This window comes from Budorcas taxicolor, chromosome 5, assembly GCF_023091745.1.
Source record: "Budorcas taxicolor isolate Tak-1 chromosome 5, Takin1.1, whole genome shotgun sequence".
NCBI classification, from domain to species: Eukaryota; Metazoa; Chordata; class Mammalia; order Artiodactyla; family Bovidae; genus Budorcas; species Budorcas taxicolor.
The window spans coordinates 154,861,096-154,883,431 of NC_068914.1; the positions used below are offsets into that span (position 1 = coordinate 154,861,096).

A 22,336-nucleotide genomic window follows, 5' to 3' on the forward strand; every position below is an offset into this window, starting at 1 on the left:
GAGCCCCGCCGAGGTCGCCCGCCGCTGCTCGCGCCTGCAGAGGCGGAGGGCGCGGCCGCCCCTCCCCGCCCGACGGCCGCTCCCGCGCCCGGGCCCGCGCCGGATTGGCCGCCCTCGCGGCCAGGTGAGGCGCCCCGCCCCTCGGCGGCTTCAGGTGCGGCGGTGGGACCGGGCCGCGGCCGGGCCGGGGCCGGGGCGCCATGGCCGAGTCCCAGCTGAGCTGCCTGGACGAGACGCACGTGAACGAGAGGGTGACCGAGGCGCAGGCCGCCTTCTACTACTGCGAGCGGCGGCGCGCCGCGCTGGAGGCGCTGCTGGGCGGCGGCGAGCAGGCCTACCGCGAGCGGGTCAAGAAGGAGCGGCTGCGGGACTTCCTCTCCAGCCAGGAGCGCCAGGCCCTCCGCGCCTCCTGGAGCCCCTACGAGGATGTCGCCGCCGCCGCCACCGCCCGGGGCAAGAGCAAGGCCAAGGCCAAGACCCCGGCGCAGGCCGCGGCCGAGCCGGGTGAGTCCCTGGCCTACTGGCCCGACCGCTCGGACACCGAGGTGCCCCCGCTGGACCTGGGCTGGACCGACGCGGGCTTCTACCGCGGCGTGAGCCGCGTCACCCTCTTCACCCACCCTCCCAAGGACGAGAAGGCGCCCCATCTGAAGCAGCTGGTCAGGCAGATGATCCAACAGGCCCAGAAGGTAGGCCCCCGCCCCTGCCCCGGCCACGCACACTGATGGGGACCCCCACGACCGGCCCCTAGGACCAGGCCCCTGCCCCCCACCTTCGAGGCAAGGCCTGGGGCTGGCAGCCCTGACCACCTTCAGGAAAAGGGGTGCAGAATCCTCCCGTTCACCGTGGGGCTGCAGAGGAGAGCATGGATGTGTTTGGCGAATGACAAGGTGTTAGACAGTTGCTTGTCACTTTTACAGTGTCCAGCGGCGCTGGCTTTCCTCTGCTCTGTGCGTCTATGTGCCTGTCTGGTTTCTCTCTCTAGGCAGGAGTCGGGGCTGTGGAGCCCTGAGGTAAAATGGGCCACTACTTCCCTGGTGGCTCAGACAGTAAAGCGTCTCCCTACAATGCGGGAGGCCCGGATTCAATCCCTGGGTCAGGAAGATCTCCTGGAGAAGGAAATGGCAACCCACTCTAGTATTCTTGCCTGGAAAATCCCATGGACGGAGAAGCCTGGTGGGCTACAGTCCATGGGGTCGCAAAGAGTCAGACAGGACTGAGTGACTTCACTTTCACTTTCAAAGGTCTTGATAATAACCTGTGTGCTTCCCAGGGATTTAACAAAACTCGTCCCTGGTCATTTTCTCATTTGATCCTCAGGCAATTGCAGGAAGTGTAGTGTGGCCTCCCCACCCCCACCCCAGCCACATTGCTCTTAGGAGGCACCCCCACCTAGAGTCAAAGCTGGCCTGGCCCCTGGCATTCACACTGGCTCTGAGCCCAGCACTAGGGCTCAAGCAGCCTGGAATAAATGAAGGATGTTTCTTGACCACCTACTGTGTGCCTGACGCTGTGCTGGGCACTTCGACAGGGCAGCTGCCTAAACTCAGCAGGTCAGGGGAAAAGCTCCCACTTAATCTCATCTACTTACTCTGCCTGGGCATGGAAAGGAGAGGACGTTTGCAGAGTCTCTGGTTAGAATACTGGTGGGGCCAGTAGTTTGTTGGGCAGAGTTTCCAGATAAAATATGAGATGTCCTATTAAATTTGAATTCCAGAATAACGAGAAGAAATATTTCAGCATTATACAGTATGATTCAAATATTGCATGAAACATACTGACATTAAAAAGTTATTCACTGTTTATCTGAAAATCAGATTTAATTAGGGCATTCTGTGTTTTTATTTGCTAAGTCTGGTTCCCCTACATTGAAATTTCTTAAGAGACATCAGCAGCCTTTTGTACCCAGTTCAGAATACATGACAGAAGTGGCTTGGGTTCACTGTTCTAGTTCAACTCAATTCCTGTGGTTGGAGTCCTGTTGCCCCTGGAGGCTGAACTTGAGACAGCAGTGGTGGGGCTCCTCTTCTGGAAGGCGTGATGCAGGTGGCTGGCTAGATTGGCTGCCAGAAGGAAGGGTTAAGTTTTCACTGTCTGTGTTTCCACCCTCCCTCTCTAAAGAATCACAGCTTGTCTGCCTGAGAGTTCCTTTGTCTATCGCATTCTGCAGAAGAGAAAGGCAAGTTTGAACAGAGGAGGAGAAAGGATGTGGGCGACAATACTGTGTAGCAGGCTGGAGCTGGGGTCAGGGGTCAAGTCCTACGATGTAATACTAATAAGCCTTGATTTATGAGTACTTAATGTGTGCCAGCCACGGTGCTAATGATTTTCACAACTACTGAGTGAGATGGGTATTTTCCTTATTTTGGGACTCACAACAGTTAAGTCACTTGCCAAGCCAAAATTCAAACACCGAAGTGCTTCCTGTTAACCACAGTGCTGTTTGATGATGCAACAGATTAAACCAAGGATCTTGAATGGAACTAGCCTGGTCACACCTGGGCAACAGGTTACAAGAAGAGAGAGACAGAGACCTGCCCACTGGGACCTCCAGTCCCATGTGAGATGTTGGGAGTCTCCTAGGTAGTGGAGTGTTCTGAACTCTTTAAATATTTAACAACAGAAACTTTAACAACTGTGGACTGATCCAGTATTTACCTATTAAACCAGTGATTGTTTCCTGAGTTCCAGGCACTAGCCATAGAAAGATATAAGCTGTGGCCTTTGCCCTCCAAGAGTTAAATGCTGCCGAGGGGGTATGCTGTAAGGAAAACAGATTTTGAGGCTGGATATGGAGAAGGAAATGGCAGTCCACTCCAGTATTCTTGCCTGGAGAATCCCATGGACTGAGGAGCCTGGTGGGCTGCAGTCCATGGGGTCACAAGGAGTCGGACACGACTGAGTGACTTTACTTACTTATGCCCAATCTGGGAGGGCTTCCCAAAGGAGGTAAATTGCAGGGTTGAAAAGGGAGAGAGGAAACCGGAATGGAGGAAGAGGAAAGTTAAGAAACTCTTGTTTCTCCTTAAGAGACTCAGGAGAGAGCGCTTTGTGCTTCAGAACAGCAAGCAGCTTTGAATGACAGGAGGGAAGAGCTATTGTGGTGACAGCTGAGTATGTAGGGGGCCTGGTGCAGGGGTCCTAAAACTGGGTCCAAAGCAGGTGACCACCCCCACCCCCCCCAGGAAGAAGCAGCTTCTGGCGCTGTCTGTGCCCCAAACCCTCAGACTCTGCACCCTGACTCTTAATCATGACCAGTCACCTGCATGCGGCACCTTCTTCCCAAAGATCTTGTGAAGTAGGCAGGGCAAAATTTGACCCTCTTTCACAGGCGAGGAAACTGAGGCACAGAGAAGGAAAGGGGCTTGCCCAAAGGTCATGTGGTTAGTCATGGAGACACCCAGATCCCCAGTTTCTACTCTGAAGGCTACACCTTCTGACCTTTGCCTGCCCCACCCCCCAACTCCACGCACCCTCAGCCAACTGGCATGGGTCACCCTCCATGACTATTACTCTAGAGCCCTCCCCATCCTTTTCACCCTGAGGGAGGGAATTTCCTTGTCTCCAGGGAGAGTCTGGCTGCTGTGAGGGCGGGTGGGATGGACCAAAACGATATATGTGCAGAGATGCAGGGGACCGTTGCAGATACGGCTGGGGAGCGGCCGAAGGACACAATCCACAGGTCCAACTGGGCACCAGAGGATTTTATTTCATTTAATCCTCAATAACTTCATGAGGGGCTGTCATTTTTATTCGTTAGGGATGAACAGGAAACGGAGGCTCAGGGGAAGTAGCTGTGACTTGCCCACAGGCACAGACCAGCAAGAGTTTTAAGCCTACGTCTCGCCTCCGGGATGTGGAGAAAGGAGCCTGATTAAAGGACACTTTGAAAATATGATTGGGTGTGGGGAGGAGGGGCAGAAAGTGGTGGCCAGTGGGGAAGCAGCCCAGCTGGGGTGGAGGGGGACCGTGTGGAATGGAAGGAGGCCTTTGAGTTGGTCAGTCTCAAGTTTTCTGCTCACTGGGCCTCTGCAAATGGCAGAACGCCATCCTGGCTGCGCCAGCGTTAAGACATTTGGCCTTGTTTCCTTGTGGCGTGGGGGTTTTTCCTGCTGCTTTAATACCCCTTACATGGTTTGCTATTTTTAGGGTCACTGAATGATGTACTTTGCTTGAAGTACAGGCCGGGACTTCCCTGGTGGTCCAGTGGCTAAAACTGTGCTCTCCCAGTGCAGGGGGCCCGGGTTCCATCCCTGGTCAGGGAACTAGATCCGACATGTTACAACTAGAGATCCCACATGCAGCAACTAAGACCTGGTGCAGTCAAATTAATTAATTGAAAAAAAAATTTTTTTTAATAAAGTACAGGCGGAAAGGGTGCTTTCTGGGACCCAGAAGTGAGCTCATGGCCTGTTTCCCGCTGGCAGAGAGGACCAAGGAGGTTGCTGCCACTTGGGCTGCTTATGACCACTGTAGCCCAGGGAGCGGGGAGGAGGACCTGGACTTAAAGCGAGACCACGTGAAGACAGGGAAATGGTTGATTCTTATTCACAAGGGCAGAGCTGAGAGGACCAAACAACTGCAGTTTGGAAGGATAGTGAGTTGGATCGTTGGACAAATATTTCAAGGTGTGCTAAGCACTTTAGTAGAAAATGGACATATAAAACACACCTCTGCTCTTAAATGGTCTAACAGTCTTCTAAACCATCATTTTAATACAGACTGATGAGTGCTTGACAGGAGGCGTGGCGGGGGCCCTAACCCAGCCCCCGAGCCGTGTGAGGGGAGGACCTCTGATGCTGCCCCCTGTCTGCGGGCAAGTCTGGGCGCAGCAGACAGGATGAGACCGCGTGGCGCATCCACCCTTCTTGGCACCCTGGCTCCCTTCCGACCAGCGGCACCCATTTTTGAGGCAACCGGGTAGGTTTAGAGAGTCCTGCCTGTGTCTCAGGAGCAGACGAAAGCTTAACCATCTCACAGACTGACCCTTGGCCCCTGCCTTCCTGTGCCCCACACTCCAAGGTACCAGCTACCCAGCTCCTGGTTGCTCACCACAAGCCGCTCCTGCAGCATTTCCTCTGAACCTCAGTAACCATGTCAGTATCAGTATCAGTAACCATGTCAGTAGTATCTTCCTTTCCCAGGGGCAGCCTCTGAGGTCCAGAAAGGTGTGATGAGTTGTCTTCGGAAGAGGGGATGACAGCTCCCCCAGGTCCAGTGATCAGAACTCCCAGTGACCCCACATAAACATAAACCCAACCCCGGAGAGGGCGGGATGCAGGGCCAGGCAGCTTTGATGAACCAAAGCCGCTCCTCTCTGTTCTGGTGGCAGCCAGGAGGGGCAGGCCCACCTGGTTGGTGGGAGGCAGAGGGGTATGGGGAGCAGGCCTGGCTGTACCCCCATCTCTGCCTGTCAGTGGTCTGTCCCCTCCCTTCAGGGCCTGGCTCAGAGGCCGCCACTTCCTTGGCACTCAATCAAGTTTTCAATCCAAAAGTGACTTTTTGTTCCCAGACGTGGCTTCTTGTTTGTGCCACCTGTGTGCCTGGCACAGGGCTTGCTTGAGGAGAGCGTCTGATCCTCGGAGACCAGAAGCTTTGGAAGAGCCGGGACTTCCTTTCTACACCCCCTTCATTGTCTTTGTGGAGCCCCAGGGGCACAGGTGACCAGTGATTTGTTTAACTGATTGGAGACTATCTCCCACTGGCCCCCAGCCCCTCTCCATCCCTCTAGGGAAGTCTGGAGAGGCTCCCGTTGAACTGCGCATTGCTAAGGGGTCTCCGTTAATCTTCCTCATAACAAGCCACCTGGCAGCGGAGGGAAGAGTGCTCTGAACTGGAGGGGGATGCAGAGGCCTTTGGGGAAGAGCCCCAGAGCAGAAGGCGAGGTTGGCCAAGTGAGCAGGCTTACTTTGAGGTCTGGGTAGCCGACAGGCGAGAGCTGCTGGGCACATGTGCCCAGGGGGTGTGGCTGACTTCACCAGGAGGCTCAGCTTGGTGGGTGGCTGCCTTTGCCACTGTCTTCCCCCATTAGCCTCTATCAGCTCTTCCTCGTTCAGGTACATCCAGCAAATAGTACACAGCATCTTCTTTGGACCAGGCACTGTGCTGGGCACTGGGATATAGACAATGAACAGAGAAAAGAGAGAGGAAACAAAAACGCAGTTTACATATATATGGACTTAAATATTGCTGGTTTGTGAAATTTGGGTCTGATGATACATTCGTTAGCCACCTTGCTGCCTTGTTTGAGAGCTGGTCCCAATTTTTCCCTAATACCTTTCCCTGTTCTCCTTCCCTTCCATGGCAGAGGTTTTAGCTAGAGCCCCTGAGTTGCCTTTTAAAAGCCTGATTCGGGAGGACTTCCCCAATGGTCCAGTGGCTAAGACTCTGACCCCCCAAGGCAGGGGACCTGGGTTCCATCCCTGGTCAGGGACCTAGTTCCCACATGCGGCAACTAAGAGTTCGCAAGTCTGTAATTAAGACCCAGCACAGCCAAAGAAATAAATGTTAATAAAATAAAGCCTAATTTGCTGTGCAGAACAAGAGAAGGCCTCTCAGAGCAGCCTGTGACCTACGGTCCAATACACACCATCTGCCCGCCTAACCCTTCTTCCCTCCGCGGACCATTCCATGTGGGCATTATTTCTGAGGCTCAGAGCAGTTCCAGAGTCTTTGCCCCCTCGAGGCTGGTAATGACACAGCTTCAGTTCCAGGGACCAAGCACCTCACAGCCCTTCCAGGATCTTGTCTGGGCTTGTCCGGCATCTCTGCCTAGCCCTGAGTGCTGTGGCTACTGAGTTTTGAGTCTCTCTCCTTTATGCTCCATCACTGATCCTGAGAGCAACAGAGATCCAGCTTCATGTCAAGGACAAAGAATGGGCTCTGAAGCTGAACGGTCTTGGTTTCTGCCCTGATTGTTTACTTACTAACTTTGGGTTGAATCACTTGCCTCCCTGGAACTTCTGACCTGCACAGTTGGAGGATATTACCTAGATTTCAGATGGTTTTGAAAAACAGGGAAGAAACAGTGTGAAAGCTGAGGATACCGAGAAAGTATGGTACAAGTCCCCTCTCGGAGCTGGGAGGGAAGCGTGGCTGGGCTTCCTCCCAGGACTCGGGCTGCCAGCCAGGAGCTCAGAGTTCGGGCAGTCAGGGGTTGCTTCTGTCTTCAGGTTGGAGGCCCCGGGCAGGTGTGCTTCCTGTTTCCTCTTCTCATCAGAGGAGCAGCTCCAACGGCCCTCCCCTCCCCCCAGCCCCACACTTCTCTGCTGGCCTTGATCTGATGGCTGTTTGTCAGGGCAGCTCTCCTGCAGGGCTGTGGCAGCCAAGTTCTCAGCCAGGGTCCTTCTGTAGATCTGCCACGGGTACCCTGAACCGGGGATCCCCGAGGGCGTTCCCTTCCCAGGGTCACCTGGAAGAGCCAGTTCAAGGAGCCTGAGATTAGTCCATAAAGACTTCTCAGGAGCTAGAGCCTGCACAGGTGGTGTGGGGACACGGCGGTGGGGTGGGGTGAGGCGTGGGACAGGCTCTGTTTCTGTCTTTGGAGAGGGTTGGTTCCTCTGAAATCTGACGCTTTAGGTCCCTGAAACTCTGAAGATGGGTGTCTCCCAGGCGGATCACAGGTAGAAGATGGGGCCTTGATAGGGGTGTGCCTTCTTCACGACTTCTTGGGCTTCTGGTGGCATAGCCAGTTTTGCTGGACACTGGTTTCAGGAAGCCAGGGCAACACCAGGGGAAGAGGTACACAGTTGGCAGCCTTATTCTTGCCCTGGTTGTTTCTTTCCTTCACCACCGGTTGACCTTGGGCAAATCATTTGACATTAGCTCAGCCTCTACCTCTGCATCTGTAAAATGGGAATAACTCTTCTTGCTCACTGTCATATGATTGCTCTGAGACTCTAACGCAAGACCATGAGACAACATTTTGAAAAAGAGGAGTGAGAGATGCAGATAAAAGGGGTTTATGTTAAGAGGGGGTAACATTGTTGAAAGATAGGTGCTCTGCGTGTTACTTCCTTTAATTAATCGAGTCCTCAGCACCTGGCATGGAAAAGGGGCTTTTCCCAGAGGCTCAGGGAAAGCGGGAGGCTGTAGAGGTGCTAAGAGCCTAGCTGGGCTTCACCCAGGTCTGAGCTCAAGGCTTGTGTCCTTCTGCTACACATGCAGTTGCTTCTGGGGACTGTCCCCATGGCCACCTCTTCCCTCTGAAATCCCAGATACTAAGCATGTTTGTTGCCACCCAGGCTCTGGGAAGCTCACCAACTAGTTCTGGAAACAAATAAGAACGGGTGGGAGTAGGAGAGAGGAAGATTCTTGCTGCCTGTGGCACTGGGGCAGGTCACATCACCAGGAAGCTGGTGTGGGCAGCTCGCAGGGACCTGTTTATTTAGTTTGGCCGAACTGCGTTGATTGTGGAATCTTCGCTCCTCAACCAGGAATCAGACCCACACCTTTTTAACAGTGAAAGTGCTGAGTTCTCACCGCTGGACCACCAGACAGTTCCCTCCCAGGGACCTTTTTTTTTATAACGTATTTTTGGCTGTATTCAGGTCTTGGTTGCGGTATACGGGCTCTTTGTTTCGGCAAGCAGGCTCAGTCACCTCGAGGCACGTGAGATCTTAGTTCCCCAACCACAGATTAGACCTGGTCTCCAGGGACTTCTTACTGGCCACTTTCTGACCCCCCTCCCTGGACTTGGGTCCTCACAGTCAAACTGAGACCTTGATGGGAGTCCCAGCCAGCAACCCCACCCCCACGCCACCCCATCAGGATGCTACCTCACTGCTTCGCCTTGGCTGGTGGTCAAACCCACCACCCTCTCCTCCGAGTGTACAGGGCAGAGCCTGTTCTGGGGCAGGCTTCCAGTCTGGGGGGAGAGAGGAGCAGGGCAGAGGACCACGAGTGGGGGTGGGTCCTGGCTGACCGCCTGCCTCTGTTCTGGTCACCCCCCACCCCAGGCTGAGTCACTCTAGTGGCCCCGGCCCCTCCGCCACCCTCCCACCGTGCCTCCTCCCCAGGGGCCATGGCCAGTCAGCCGGAGCGGGTCCACTGCCTGCCCCGTTTTCCTTTTCCTCCTCTGAAATTCGTGGAGTCTGTGAACTTGCCAATGACCCCAGAATCTTAGCCCAAGAAAAGAGCCAGTGGCTTTTCTAGTCAGTGGTCTCTCTGGCCCAAGTTTCCAATAATCTGTTAACTCACCCTGACCCAGCTTGTCCAGTGGTCACCCTGTTGGGCCTTTCACCGTGCTGGTAGGGCCTGGGGGAGGCTCCAGATAAAAGCTCTTTTCTGTTCTGTGTCCTAGAAGTGAGTCAGTGGAAGGTGGGGGCGGGGCGGGGACCAGGGCTCTCCACCTCTCTGTGGGTCTTCGAGGACCAACTGTGAGTATGGGTTCCCTTCCCTGCCTTTGCTCGTTCACTCCCCAGGTTTCACTGAGCACCTGGCATGCGCCACATTACGGAAATACACAGACTCATAAAACGTGGGCCTGAGAAAGAAATGAACGCAGGGCAGGGGGAGGAGGGTGTTGAGAGCCACTAACTGCTGTGTGTGCCTGCTCAGTCGTCTCAGTCCTGTCTGACTCTGTGACCCCACAGACTGGACCCACCAGGCTCCTCTAGCCATGGGATTCTCCAGGCAAGAATACTTGCCATGCCCTTACTCCTTGGAAGGAAAGTTATGACCAACCTAGACAGCATATTCAAAAGCAGAGACATTACTTTGTCAACAAAGGTCTGTCTAGTCAAGGCTGTGGTTTTTCCAGTGGTCATGTATGGATGTGAAAGTGGGACTGTGAAGAAGGCTGAGCGCCAAAGAATTGATGCTTTTGAACTGTGGTGTTGGAGAAGACTCTTGAGAGGCCCTTGGACTGCAAGGAGATCCAACCAGTCCATTCTAAAGGAGATCAGTCCTGGGTGTTCTTTGGAAGGAGTGATGCTAAAGCTGAAACTCTAGTACTTTGGCCACCTCATGCGAAGAGCTGACTCATTGGAAAAGATCATGATGCTGGAAAGATTGAGGGCAGGAGGAGAAGGGGACGACAGAGGATGAGATGGTTCGATGGCATCACCAACTCGATGGACATGGGTTTGGGTGGAATCCGGGAGTTGGCGATAGACAGGGAAGCCTGGCATGTTGCAGTTCATGGGGTCGCAAAGAGTCGGACACGACTGAGCGACTGAACTGAACTCTCCAAGGGATCTCCCCAGCCCAAGGATCGAACCCTCGTCTTCTACTTCTGCATTGCAGGCAGATTCTTTACCCACTGAGTCACCTGGGAAGCCATAAACTGTTGACTTCTTGAATACCAGACCACACTAGCCCTTTTGAAATATATAATTTCATTTAACCTTCATGACAGTCCAGGAACTTTCCATTTTACAGATGATAAGGTCACACACGAAGTAGGAAATGGCAACCCAGTTCCATTCTTGCCTGGAAAATCCCATGGACAGAGGACCCTATGGGACTACAGTCCATAGGGTTGCAAAGAGCTGGACACGGCTGAGCATAAAGTCACACATGCTTAGTCACTCAGTTGTGTCCGACTCTGCGACACCTTGGATTGTAGTTCCCCAGGCTCCTCTGTCTATGGGATTTTCCAGGCAGGATACTGGAGTGGGTTGCCATTTCCTCCTCCAGGACATCTTCCCAACCCAGGAGTTGAACCTGCCTTTCCCTTGTCTCACTGCAGTGGGTAAATAGTGAAGCCGAATGGGAACTGAGATGAGCCTGAGTCTCACTGAGCTCCAGGGGCACAGAGAACTCTTGGGAATTGCCAGCTGCAGCAGCCAGTATGGAAGGGCGGGTGGGCAGAGGGCAGGGGGTGCAAGACCAGAGGCCTGGGAGTGCACAGACTCACACTATTCCCATCGCCCAGCTCCTCCTGGCTGCCTTCCCCTGCTCCCCACACCCTCCACTTGCCTCTCTGGGGAAGCCCTCCCAGGTAGCTTCACTACCTGCCAGTGGCCACCAGGTTAGCTTGACCACCTCGCAGAACCTCCTGGGCAAACTGCCAACTCCAGTTATCTTGCCCTGATGGATCAATCAAGAAATAGCTCGAAGGTACTTCTTGGAGTCCTGCCTTCCCCACATATTGTGTGATGCTCAGACCTTTAGGCCAGTAACCCAAACCAGCAGCTGATCCTAAAAATCATATGTGTATCTTCATTGGATTCTTTTTTTTTAGCAGCTGATTTGTCTTCCTAATTATGTTTAGCTTTAAGCTAATGTTAAATGAGCTTGCATTAGATAATTTTCACTAATTAACACCAACTTAGAGCAGGGAAAGTCATCCCAGAAGCGTGCCGTGGGGCAGTGAAAAGCTGGCCTAGGATCTGAAAAAGAATTGCTCTGCGTACTCGCTGGTGGATCACATATGCCACTCTGCGGATGCATTAGTTGCCCTTGCTCACACAGGCACAGTCTGTTCTCTGTCTCTGGAGACCTGGCCCAAGTCTCCTTTCCATCATCCCTTTATCCACCTCATTTGGGGAATGAGTGTCAAGAGCACCTCATAAGGCTCAGATGGATGGGGAGTGTGCCCCAGTGGCGCACAGCAGAGTCGGGAACAGAGCTGGCCCAGAGGCCGGGGAGTCTGCGAGAAGAAGAGGCCTGGCTGGCAGTGCAGGAGGGAGCCTGGTGTTTAATAATGTCTAATTAGTGAGCCTGAAACAATGTAACGTGGCCGCAGACAGCTGGGAATCCTCAGGGAACAAAGCCCAGACACCGGGCCTCCAGGCGGAGGATACCACCCCAGAGGTCTTGGCTCTGCCCTCTCGGTGGGCCGGGGCTCTGGTCCAGTCTGCTTCGTCAGGCCCCTCGAGGGAAGCTCCCTACTGCGGAGGTACTCTGCTTAGACCTGTGCTCCCCGTGTAGCACGGCCCATCAGGTCTCTGTCCCCCGCCATGCGCTCACAGACCCAGGCCTGAGCAGACAGGCCTCCTGGGAGCGACAGTGTGAATGAAGGCACCAGGGCCGGAGCCAGCGGGGTGTGCCTGGAGAGGGCAGAGGAGGTTCTCATCAAGGAAACAAGTGGGCCAGAAGCACATGGAGGGGCTTTGGCGAGGCTGACATCAGGCCAAGGGTTTGGGCCGGGCAGCAGCATAGTTTGGGTTGGGTTGTTGGCTCCACCTGCCAAAAGTGGAAGGCCTCTGGAAGCTCGTTCTCCTGTGGAGCTGACGCTGAGACCCCAGCTCGTACCTGGCCTCACAAGAACCGTGAGGCAGCCTCGCTTTAGGCAGAGTTCCCAGCGGACAAGCAACGCCCACTGTCTCACCACCTCTGTGGGACCCCTGACTCTAGTCTGCGCTTCCTCCACTTGCTCCCGGTTGCTCCTGGACTGTGGGGATTTCAAGAAATGAATCCAGAGTCCAGGGGGTGGAGGATGCAAGGTGTCTGTGGGTGTCCCCTGGGTGGCCGTGTGGACCTCCTCTCCTGAGCTCTCCTCTCCTCTCTCACCCCAGGGAGCCCACCCAGAATGCTTAAGGTAAAGCTTTCTTGTCCAGTTGTTTGCATCCCACCGAGGCAGAAATTGGATGGGGCCAGTTGCAGCCTTCATGACAAAAGAAAGCCTTTGCGGTGAGCTCAGCAGTGGCCGGTTGGGTCCCGAGCCCCACCTGAAGGTGTTCTCCACTGGGACAGCAGGGTTTTTTGTGTGTTTTTTTGGCCATGCCATGTGCCTTGAAGACTCCTAGTTCCCCAACCAGGAATTGAACCACGGACCCCCAGCAGTGAATGCTTGGAGTCCTAACCACTGGACGCCCGCAGGGAACTCCCAGGCCCACAGTTTTCCTAGCGGTGTGTTTCCTGCTCGGTGAGCTAGTGCAGTCTCCCAGCATCGCTCGAAGGATCGTGCGCTGTACAGACTCACTCGTCCCTGATTGAGCTGCCCTTCCCCTCGATCCGTTCAGGTTCTGACTCCTGGAAGTGTAGCTGCCTGGGCTTTCATCACCACCCCGGGCCAGGTCTGCTGGACATGGTATCAAGCAGAGGAAAACATCTCCGCCATGATGTCTGGGGCCGGTGGGCAGCTCTGCACGCCTGGCTCCTTGGGAGAATGTGCCCCTCGCGCTGGCCCGGCCACCTCTGAAGTGAGGCCCCTTTGTTCTGAGTTCCTTCAGAGGAGAGAAGGGGCTGCCGCGTGGACCCTCTGCTCACAGCAGGCCAGGCTCTGTGCTCCTCGTGCTGCTGCGTTATCTCATTTAAAACTCGGAGCAACCCTGTGAAGCGACCACCTCCCCATTTTAAAATGAGGAAACTGAGGCTTAGATTAAGTGACTCACTCAAGATCGCACAACCAATGAGACCTTCTGCTTCCGAAGAATAGATTTCCTTGCACGTACCTGCCGTTACTCCAAGTGTGATCCATCCTCCACCTGCATTCGGATCCCCTGAGGCGGGCGGGGTAGGGGTGGAGGGGTGCTGTTGAAATGTACTTGCACGGGCCTGCTGAGGATGGGGCCCTGGAATCTGGTCACCCAGCAGGTGCACCGCACCAGTCCCACATGGGGTGATGCTCTTTACAGGCTCCAGTGTGACAGCCAGTGCTCTGGGTACGTTGACGGCTCCCTGGGCAGGTCAGAGAAGGTGCTCCACACAGCTGGGCTGTCTGAGCCGGATGCTGGGTGGTCCACTCAGAACTGACTCCCCTGGACTGCCAGACAGATGGCCCTCCCGGGAAGCAGCAGCTGACCAGTCTGCCCACCTGCTGCCCTTCCTACCCCAAGGCACCTTCGGGCTGGAGGTTTGGGCAGCTGGCCCCATTCATTAGAAAAGGCCCTGATGCTGGGAAAGATTGAGGGCAGGAGGAGAAGGGGGTGACAGGATGAGATGGTTGGTTGGCATCACTGACTCAATGGACATGAGTCAGAGCAAACTCCAGGAGACGGTGAAGGACAGGGAGGCCTGGTGTGCTGCGGTCCATGGGGTCGCAGAGTTGGGCATGACTGAGTGACTAGACAACAGCAGCCCTGTTTGGTGATTGCTGCTCATGACCATATAGCTTTCTCATGGAGTTTTATAGGCATGATCTCATCTGAACCTCCCAACAGCCCTAGGAGGCAGGCAGGGCAGACATGGGAGGTAAAAGTCAGGCCCCAGGCTCACATGGGTCATCAGTGGGCCCGTGGGGACTGGGACTGCCCCTGTGCCTCGGTGGGCTCCCTCCCTTCCTCCCCAGGAAAAAGTGCCATCACCAGTACATCCCTGCAAGGAGCATGCTTGGCCTGTGGCCTCTTGCTTTTTCCCCACCATGGAGCAGATGGGCAGATCTATGCCACAGCGGTGGCAGCCACACCCACCCCAGTGCCTAGGCTCCACGTCAGCAGGCCTGGGGAAACCAGTGAAGGAGAGGGGGGTATTGTCTGGCTCAAGGTGTGCACCCTGGTTTTGTATGATTGGGGTGACCTCAGGTACTAGTCAGAGCAGATCTCCCCAGAGCCTGCCCTGACCGCATCGTCTGGGGGTGACAGTGCTGGACTGGGATCTGAAGCCTGGGCTTCTGTCCCACCTCTGCCAAAGACCCAGCTGGGAAACTTAACCTCGGGGCTGGGCTCCGTTCTGTTTCCTCCTAGCTCTGAGGTTCTGCACGTCTGGAATGTCCTCAGTGCGGGGGCCACGGGCAGAGATGCCACCTGTGCGCCACTCTGGGCCTCGGCGGCTTTATGGGGCTGACTTGTAGTCATGCTCTGTTTACTAGCTTGCTTCCACCGCAGGGAGGACGGGTACCTTCGTAATCTGCACAGAGGTGCTGGCTGTTGGTGCTGGGGACACCTCTGCCCCCAGATGTCCTTGGTGTGGACTTTTACCCCTTGGTTGAGTACTGTTCCCCCTCACCGGCTGCCTGCTCCGTCAGGACCTTGGGTAGGTGGAGTGGAGGCAGACCAGACCTGGGACCGGAGTTCAGGCAGCAGTCCCAGAAGGCACCCATTTCTTTTCCCTTCTCTGTGCCCTTGAGGAACTCCAACTCTGCCTTCCGGCAAGATGATCCAACCAAGAATCCTGCTCAGCATTCTTTTTTTTTTTCCCCCCTCCACCACAGTGTCTATATTCATTAATGAAGTTAAAGAGATAACCACAAAGCTAGGTCCACACCCCACAAATAAAACAGTAGACATGAAACACCCTCCATTTAGACATTCATTCCACAGTCATGGAGAACTGACTGTTGAGATGTCCCTTGAGGGTGAAGATTTCAAGATAAATCAGATGGCTCCTACCATCCTGGAGCCCACAGCCCAGTAAAGAACAGAGCCATTGAGCAAATGTTACAATAAAATCTCAAGGACCTCTGTTGTTTGCCCAGGACACAATGTGGGCGGGAAGCAGGGAGTGGGGAACGTTCAGGAAATTCTTGCCTGGGTCTTGAAAGATGCGTAGATGTTTCACAGGAGTACGGGAGGGGAAGGAGCTGGAGAAATGGAAACTACCTGTTATGTGTCGTGGTTCTCAAAGAGGGGTCGAGAGGGTGAGGCAGTTTTGTCCTCAGGAGACATTTATCTGTATCTATAGGCGTTTTTGGTTGTCACCATTTTGGGTGATGCTACTGGCTTGCTGCTAACCATTCTGCAAGGCACAGGGCCGCACGCTCCGCCTCCTGCCCTGGCACCCTCCCCACCCCGCCTACCCCCTCCCCACCCCCAGCAAGAAATACTGTGCCCAGAAGTGCCACTGTAGAGAAACCCTGTGTTAGGGTAACTGCAGGTCATCCGGCATAGCTGAAAGCAGGGGGCAGATGTGAGACTGTCCAAGATGAAGCTGGAGAGGAGGAAGGGACCATCATAAGGTCCTTCAACACCGAGTTAAGGAGTTTGACTTCATCAGTCTGTTGCTTGGGCCGGGCGGGGCGGGGGGGGTTGTCACTGGTATGGAGAAAGAATGGGAGCACAGCGATGGAAAAGGCAAGACTGATTAGGAAACTATCCCAGAAGTTCACTAAGAAATGAGAAGGGGGACAACTTTCCTGTGGTCCAGTAGCTAAGACTCCATGCTCCCAAAGCAGAGGGCCCAGGTTCGATCCCTGGCCGGGCAACTAAGACCCAGCACAGCCAAATAAATAAAAATAAACATTCAAACAAGGGGGTGCCAAGTGAGGAGAACCAAGCAGTGAGAGCAGAAAGGAGCTGACCCAGAGGAAGTGCACAGAGGAGGCAGGACCTGTTGGCGATCAGATTTGGTCACAGGGAGGAGGAACGAGGCCAGTAGGCTCGGGCTTCCGGCCAGGGTGACTGAGAGGATGCTGGTTTCGGAAGTGCCTCCAGGTCAGGCCAGTGAGCATGGCTCTGTGGTACAGAATGCGGTGGGCGTCCAGACCAGGTCGTCCCAGCACACCTAGGGGCGCAGTCCCCGCTGTCTTGAGCAGAGCCGTGTGGCGTGCACAGTGCAGGTGGAGTCCTTTCCCTTCGTTTTGTTAATCTAATGGTAATTAAGGCGTCCAGGAAGAGAATCTGAAAGCCGGCATTTTAATTAAAGGTAAATGACAGGTGGAGGGGAATTCTGAGGCTCCCTAACGCACCCTGCTTCCCCGCCCCACCACTGAGGCGGGATAACTGCGGAGGAGACAGTTAGCTAACCAAGTGCCTGATGAGAAGTATTACAGCATCAGAGCCTCTTTGCCGGCGCCTGTGACAGCGTCCAGAAACTCCTGCTGGCTTGAATTAACCTCTCCCCCCAGGTGCTGCGCATCAGTGGGTAACCAGGTAAAGAAGGCTGGGAGCCCGCCGGGAAGAAGGAATGACTTTTCCCTCTTGACGAAATCCACGTCCCTCTTTTAAAACCTGATTTTCCATTTATACTGGGAGCCTTGAAGTCAGGTTTGGCCCAGAGGACCACGTGGCACATTAAACAGCGGGCGGGAGTAGGGAGCTAGTTTTCATGGGCTTCATGCCGCCCGTGGATCAGAATGTCAAGCCAGGCCTCCGAGACCAAAGCGGAGGGTAATTATCACCTCTCCTCCACAACGAGATGGCAGGAGTCAGCGAGCAATTGATTTTTTTTCCCGCTACAGATATTTCACTGCTTAATTGGTAGTGACACAGATGGCTGGCCCTCAGCAGGGCGCCGCAAACCAAGCCTCCCCAAAGCAGGGTGCCCCCCCCCCCCCCGGGACGCATCCCTCCCTCTGGTTTGCCATGCTCTCCCCACACCTCCTCCTTCGGGTCCGGCGAGGGTGAGCTGGCTCCCTGCGCTTTCAATTACAAAACAAGAACACGAGTGAATCCTGACGCACTTTCCTGAGCCAGTCAAGCCCTCCCCAGCGACATATTGAGAGTCCGCCTTGAGCTGGACACCACAGAGAGTCTGGAAATGAGCAAACGGTGGACTCTGACCTCAGGCCACACGTGGGAGATAAGATATCCCGAGCCTACTAGACGCTGGGAGCGGTGTTCCGCTGGAATGAAGCCTGAAGCGGCCTGTTAAACCCAAACCCCACCACCATCCAGCCCCACCCTGTCGTCCTTGCTGTTGCTCGGTCACTGAGTCATGCCCAGCTCTTTGCGGCCCATGGACTGCAGCACACCAGGCTCCCTGCTGTCCCTGTCCCACACCTACCCTGAACTGTGCCAGGCCAATGGCTGTATGTTCGTTTGTGCTCTCAGGAGCAGACCTGATTGTGAACCTCAGTTCATGGTCCGCTGCCGTCATCAATGCAGGGAAGACCCCTCTGAATTTACTCTCTGCTTCCCTCCCATCCCTTTCTCCTGCCATAGGCAGCCCCTCTCCTCTATTCAGTGTATACCCTTGAAAAACATGAAGAGTTATCTTATGTAGTGTACTTCGATTTACATTAACGGTACATGCTCTAACATTTTAAATCCAACTATCCATTTTAAGGGCTTCCCAGGTGGCTTAGAGGTAGAGAATCTGTCTGCCAATGTGGGAGACACAGGAGATGCATCTGGGTTGGGAAGATCCCCTGCAATAGGAAATGGTGACCCATCCCAGTCTTCTTGCCTGGGAAATCCCATGGGCAGAGAAGCCTGGCGGGCTGTAGTCCATGGAGTGCCAAAGAGTCACGCACACGCGCATCTGTTTTAGAAGAACTCTCCAAGTTCTGCACGTGTAGCTCGTCCATTGCTTCTGCCTGCTGTAGAGGCCTCTGTCCTGAGCGTCCCGCGCATTCACCCGTTCTTCTAGAGATGCACATCGAAGTTGTTGCCAACTCTCTGCTATCCCAAAGAAAGCTACAGTGAATGTCTTTGTTCCTGCCGCCTGATAGACCTGGACAAAGAGCCAAGAGGCTCCCCTGGGTGTGTAGCCAGGAGTGCACTCTTCTAGGTGTGTTGTTGTTTGTCTAGTCGTGTCTGACTCTTTGTGACCCCATGGACTGCAGCTTGCCAGGCCCTGTCCCTCACCATCTCCCGGAGCTGGCCCAAGTTCATGTTCATTGCATCGGTGATGCCATCCAGCGGTCTCATCCTCTGGTGGCCTCTTCTCCTTTTGCCCTCAATCTTTCCCAGCATCAGGGACTTTTCCAATGAGTTGGCTGTTCGCATCAGATGACCAAAATACTGAAGCTTCAGCATCAGCATCAGTCCTTCCAGTGAATATTCAGCATTGATCTCCCTTAAGATTGACTGGTTTGGTCTCCTTGCTGTGCAGAGGACTCTTAGGAGTCTTCTCTAGCACCATAGTTCGAAGGCATCGATTTTTTGCTGCTCTGCCTTCTTTACAGTCTAGCTCTCACAACCATACGTGGCCACCGGGAGGACCGTAGCCTTCACTAGACGGACCTTTGTCGGCAGAGTAATGTCTCTGCTTTTCAACACACTGTCTAGGTTTGTCATCGCTTTCCTGCCAAGAAGCAATCATCTTTTAATTTCATGGCTACCGTCACCGTCTGCAGTGATTTGGGAGCCCAAGAAGAGGAAATCTGTCACTACTTCCACCTTTTCCCTTTCTATTTGCCATGTAGTAATGGGGCTTAAAGCTCAACATTCAGAAAACGAAGATCATGGCATCTGGTCCCATCACTTCATGGGAAGTAGATGGGGAAACAGTGGAAACAGTGTCAGACTTTATTTTTGGGGGCTCCAAAAATCACTGCAGATGGTGATTGCAGCCGTGAAATTAAAAGACACTCCTTGGAAGGAAAGTTATGACCAACGTAGAGAGCATATTCAAAAGCAGAGACATTACTTTGCCAACAAAGGTCCATCTAGTCAGGGCTATGGTTTTTCCAGTGGTCATGTATGGATGTAAGAGTGGGACTGTGAAGAAAGCTGAGTGCCGAAGAATTGATGCGTTTGAACTGTGGTGTTGGGGAAGACTCTTGAGAGGCCCTTGGACTGCAAGGAGATCCAACCAGTCCATACTAAAGGAGATCAGTCCTGGGTGTTCTTTGGAAGGACTGATGCTAAAGCTGAATCTCCAATACTTTGGCCACCTCATGTGAAGAGTTGACTCATTGGAAAAGACTGTGATCCTGGGAGGGATTGGGGGTAGAAGGAGAAGGGGATGACAGAGGATGAGATGGCTGGATGGCATCACCGACTCAATGGACATGAATTTGGGTGAACTCTGGGAGTTGGTGATGGATAGGGAGGCCTGGCGTGCTGTGATTCATGGGGTCGCAAAGAGTCGGACACAACTGAGCAACTGAACTGAATGGGGCTGGATGCCATGATCTTAGTTTTTTTTTTTATATTTAGTCTTCTAGGTATGCACAATCTTAAATCCATGAAGCTCTCTGCCCATTGCCCTAAGGAACAGCTGTACCAGTGTTCGATCCCACCCACAGTGAATGAGGGTGCTCTTTTCTTACACCAACATTTAGAACTGTCCAGCATTCTGGTTTTTAGTTCATATTATGAAGTCGTATCTCTCTTATCTCTGCTTTTTTTTATTTTATTCATCACTGACTCGATGGATATGAGTTTGAGCAAGCTCCAGGAGTTGGTGATGGACAGGGAAGCCTGGCATGCTGCAGTCCGTGGAGTTGCAAAGAGTCTGAGTGACTGAGCAACTGAGCTGATAAAATTTTGAAAAGTTCCATTTACTCTTATTACTATCTCTTGGCTTTAATTTGAACCTTTCTGATTACTCATGATGTTTGCTTCTCCTCATATACTTATTAGCCATTCAGGTATTTTCTCCTTAAGGAACTGCCTATTCATAGCCTTAATTAATTTTCTGTCTTTTTCTTGCTGATGTGCAAGAATCTCTTGTATGTTATTAACTTCTTTTGGTTGTAGACATTGCAGGTATCTTCTGTCACCTCCAGTTCCCTTTGTCTGCTGATATCTTTCTTTGAACAGAGAATCCCTAATTTGCTAAAGGCATTTAAAAAATTTTTATTTGTGTTATTGATTCATGCTTTTGGAATCCTAAGAAATCCTTTCTTACCTATGTCATGAAGATACTTTCCCACATTTCATGAATTCCTTTATTAGCTCTATCTTCCACTTTTAGGTGGTACAGCCTACCTGAAATCCACCTTTGTATTTTATATGAGGTAGGGATCCATTTTGTTTTCCTCTGTTCAGTATGACGATTGTCCCAATAGCATGTACTAAAAAGCATCCTTTCTCCACTGAGCTGTGATTCTATCTCTATCAGACTTAAAGTTTACACGTGTGTGTAGGCCCATGTATATTTCTGGCCTCTCCATTCTGTTCCACGGTCTGTTTACCAGTCCCTTCCTACCTCAGGACCACAGTTCTTATTACTTTGACGCTGCAGTATGTCTTACTATCTAGTAGGACTAGTGTGCCCTTTTAGCTTTTCGTTTTCAAAATTGAATTAGCTATTGTGGATCTTCATTCTTCCTCACATCTTTGAAATATCTGAGCACCTCAAAAAAAAATTTTACTGCCTGTTCATTAGAATTGTATTAGATCTTGTTAATATGAGGACTGGATTTTTAAAACATTGAATCATATTATCCGTGAACATGATTTATCTTTTTATATACCCAAATAACTTTAACTGTCCTTTAATAGAGTTTTCTAAGTTTCTCCATAGAGGTATTCATTCCTAAATATTACCTACTTAAATTATAATTTTGAATGAATCTTATTTTCCTTTTTTTTCTTTTTTATGAAAAATTGATCATTGCTATATTAGGAGAATGCTATTTTTTTTTGTTTTCCTTGTATCTGGAAATTTTGCCAAATTCTCCTATTACTTCTAAAAGTTTTTCTCTGCATCCTACTGGATTTTTAATAAAAATATCATCTCTAAATACTCATAGTTTTGTCTCTTTTAATGCTTCCAGCTCATTTCCTTTTCTTGGCATATGGCATTGTTCAGGACTTACAGTACAACAGCAGTTCAACAGCTGAACTGTTCAACACTGTTGAACAGCAGTAGTGATAGTAGTGATATTCTCAACTTGCTTAGGATTTAAAGGGAATGCAACTTTAAGTATGCTTCATGAGGGTTTTTTAGTAGCTAGCCTTTATCATGATAAGGAAGTTTCTTTCTATTCCTAGTTTTTTTGAGAATTTTAATCATAAATAGTGTTATCAAATACTTTTTTTAAAACTTAAGGTAATGTATGATTTTCTCTCTTTTATGCTATCAATGTTATAAATTAATATATTTCTGATATTGAATAATCCTTACATTTTTAGAATAAACCTTACTTGATTATGCTTTTTAAAAAATTAAACTATAGTTGATATGTTTAGTTCACTTTTATGACTTTTCCATATCATTTTCATTTTCAAATTCATCAATGTGTAAATAGTCCTATTCTTTTTTACCCTTTTTTACCCTTTTTTACCCTTTTTTTTTTTTTTTTTTACCATTTTTACCCTTTCTTGAATTGTAAGAATTTCTTAAAAAGTGAATATGTCTATGAAATTGTTAGTCACTCAGTCGTGTTCGACTCTTTGCAACCCCATGGACTGTAGCCTGCCAGGCTCCTCTGTCCCTAGGGATTCTCCAGGCAAGAATACTGGAGTGGGTTGCCCTTTCCTTCTCCAGCAGATCTTCCCAACCCAGTGATTAAACCCAGGTCTTGCACACTGCAGGCAGACTCTGCCATCAGAACCACCAGGGAAGCCCTGAAATGGCTATAACTATTTCTTTTCTCATTCAGATTTTATTTGTGTCTCCTCTGTTTTTGCCAGTCGTGCCTGTCCTCAGTGCCTTTGCTTGTGCTGTGTCCTTTGCCTGGCATGTTCGCCTCCTAGGTCCTTGGTGGCCCAGGTGGCACCCTTGTGCAGATTAGGAAAGGGCCTCTCTTTCTCAGGCAGGCCCAGCTCCCACCCACCCCCTCAGCCCTGTGTGCAGTGCACAGCCTGCAGGCCCACGCGTGACAGCCCTTCCCGCTTCCCAGCTTGGTTATTCTCCGCTCATTTCTCATGGTGCCCAAGGCTGCCCATTCTTCAGTTTT

At 52.1% G+C, this 22,336-nt stretch overlaps 1 protein-coding gene across 1 annotated transcript in view; it reads left to right on the plus strand.

Annotated features, from left to right (window-relative positions):
- Positions 1–200: 200 nt before the first annotated feature.
- FAM83F (family with sequence similarity 83 member F) overlaps positions 201–22,336 on the plus strand; it is a 35,020-nt gene continuing 12,884 nt past the window's right edge. The window contains exon 1 of the mRNA XM_052641306.1: positions 201–689. Within this exon, the coding sequence (XP_052497266.1) occupies positions 201–689 (489 nt within the window). The remainder of the gene's footprint in view (positions 690–22,336) is intronic.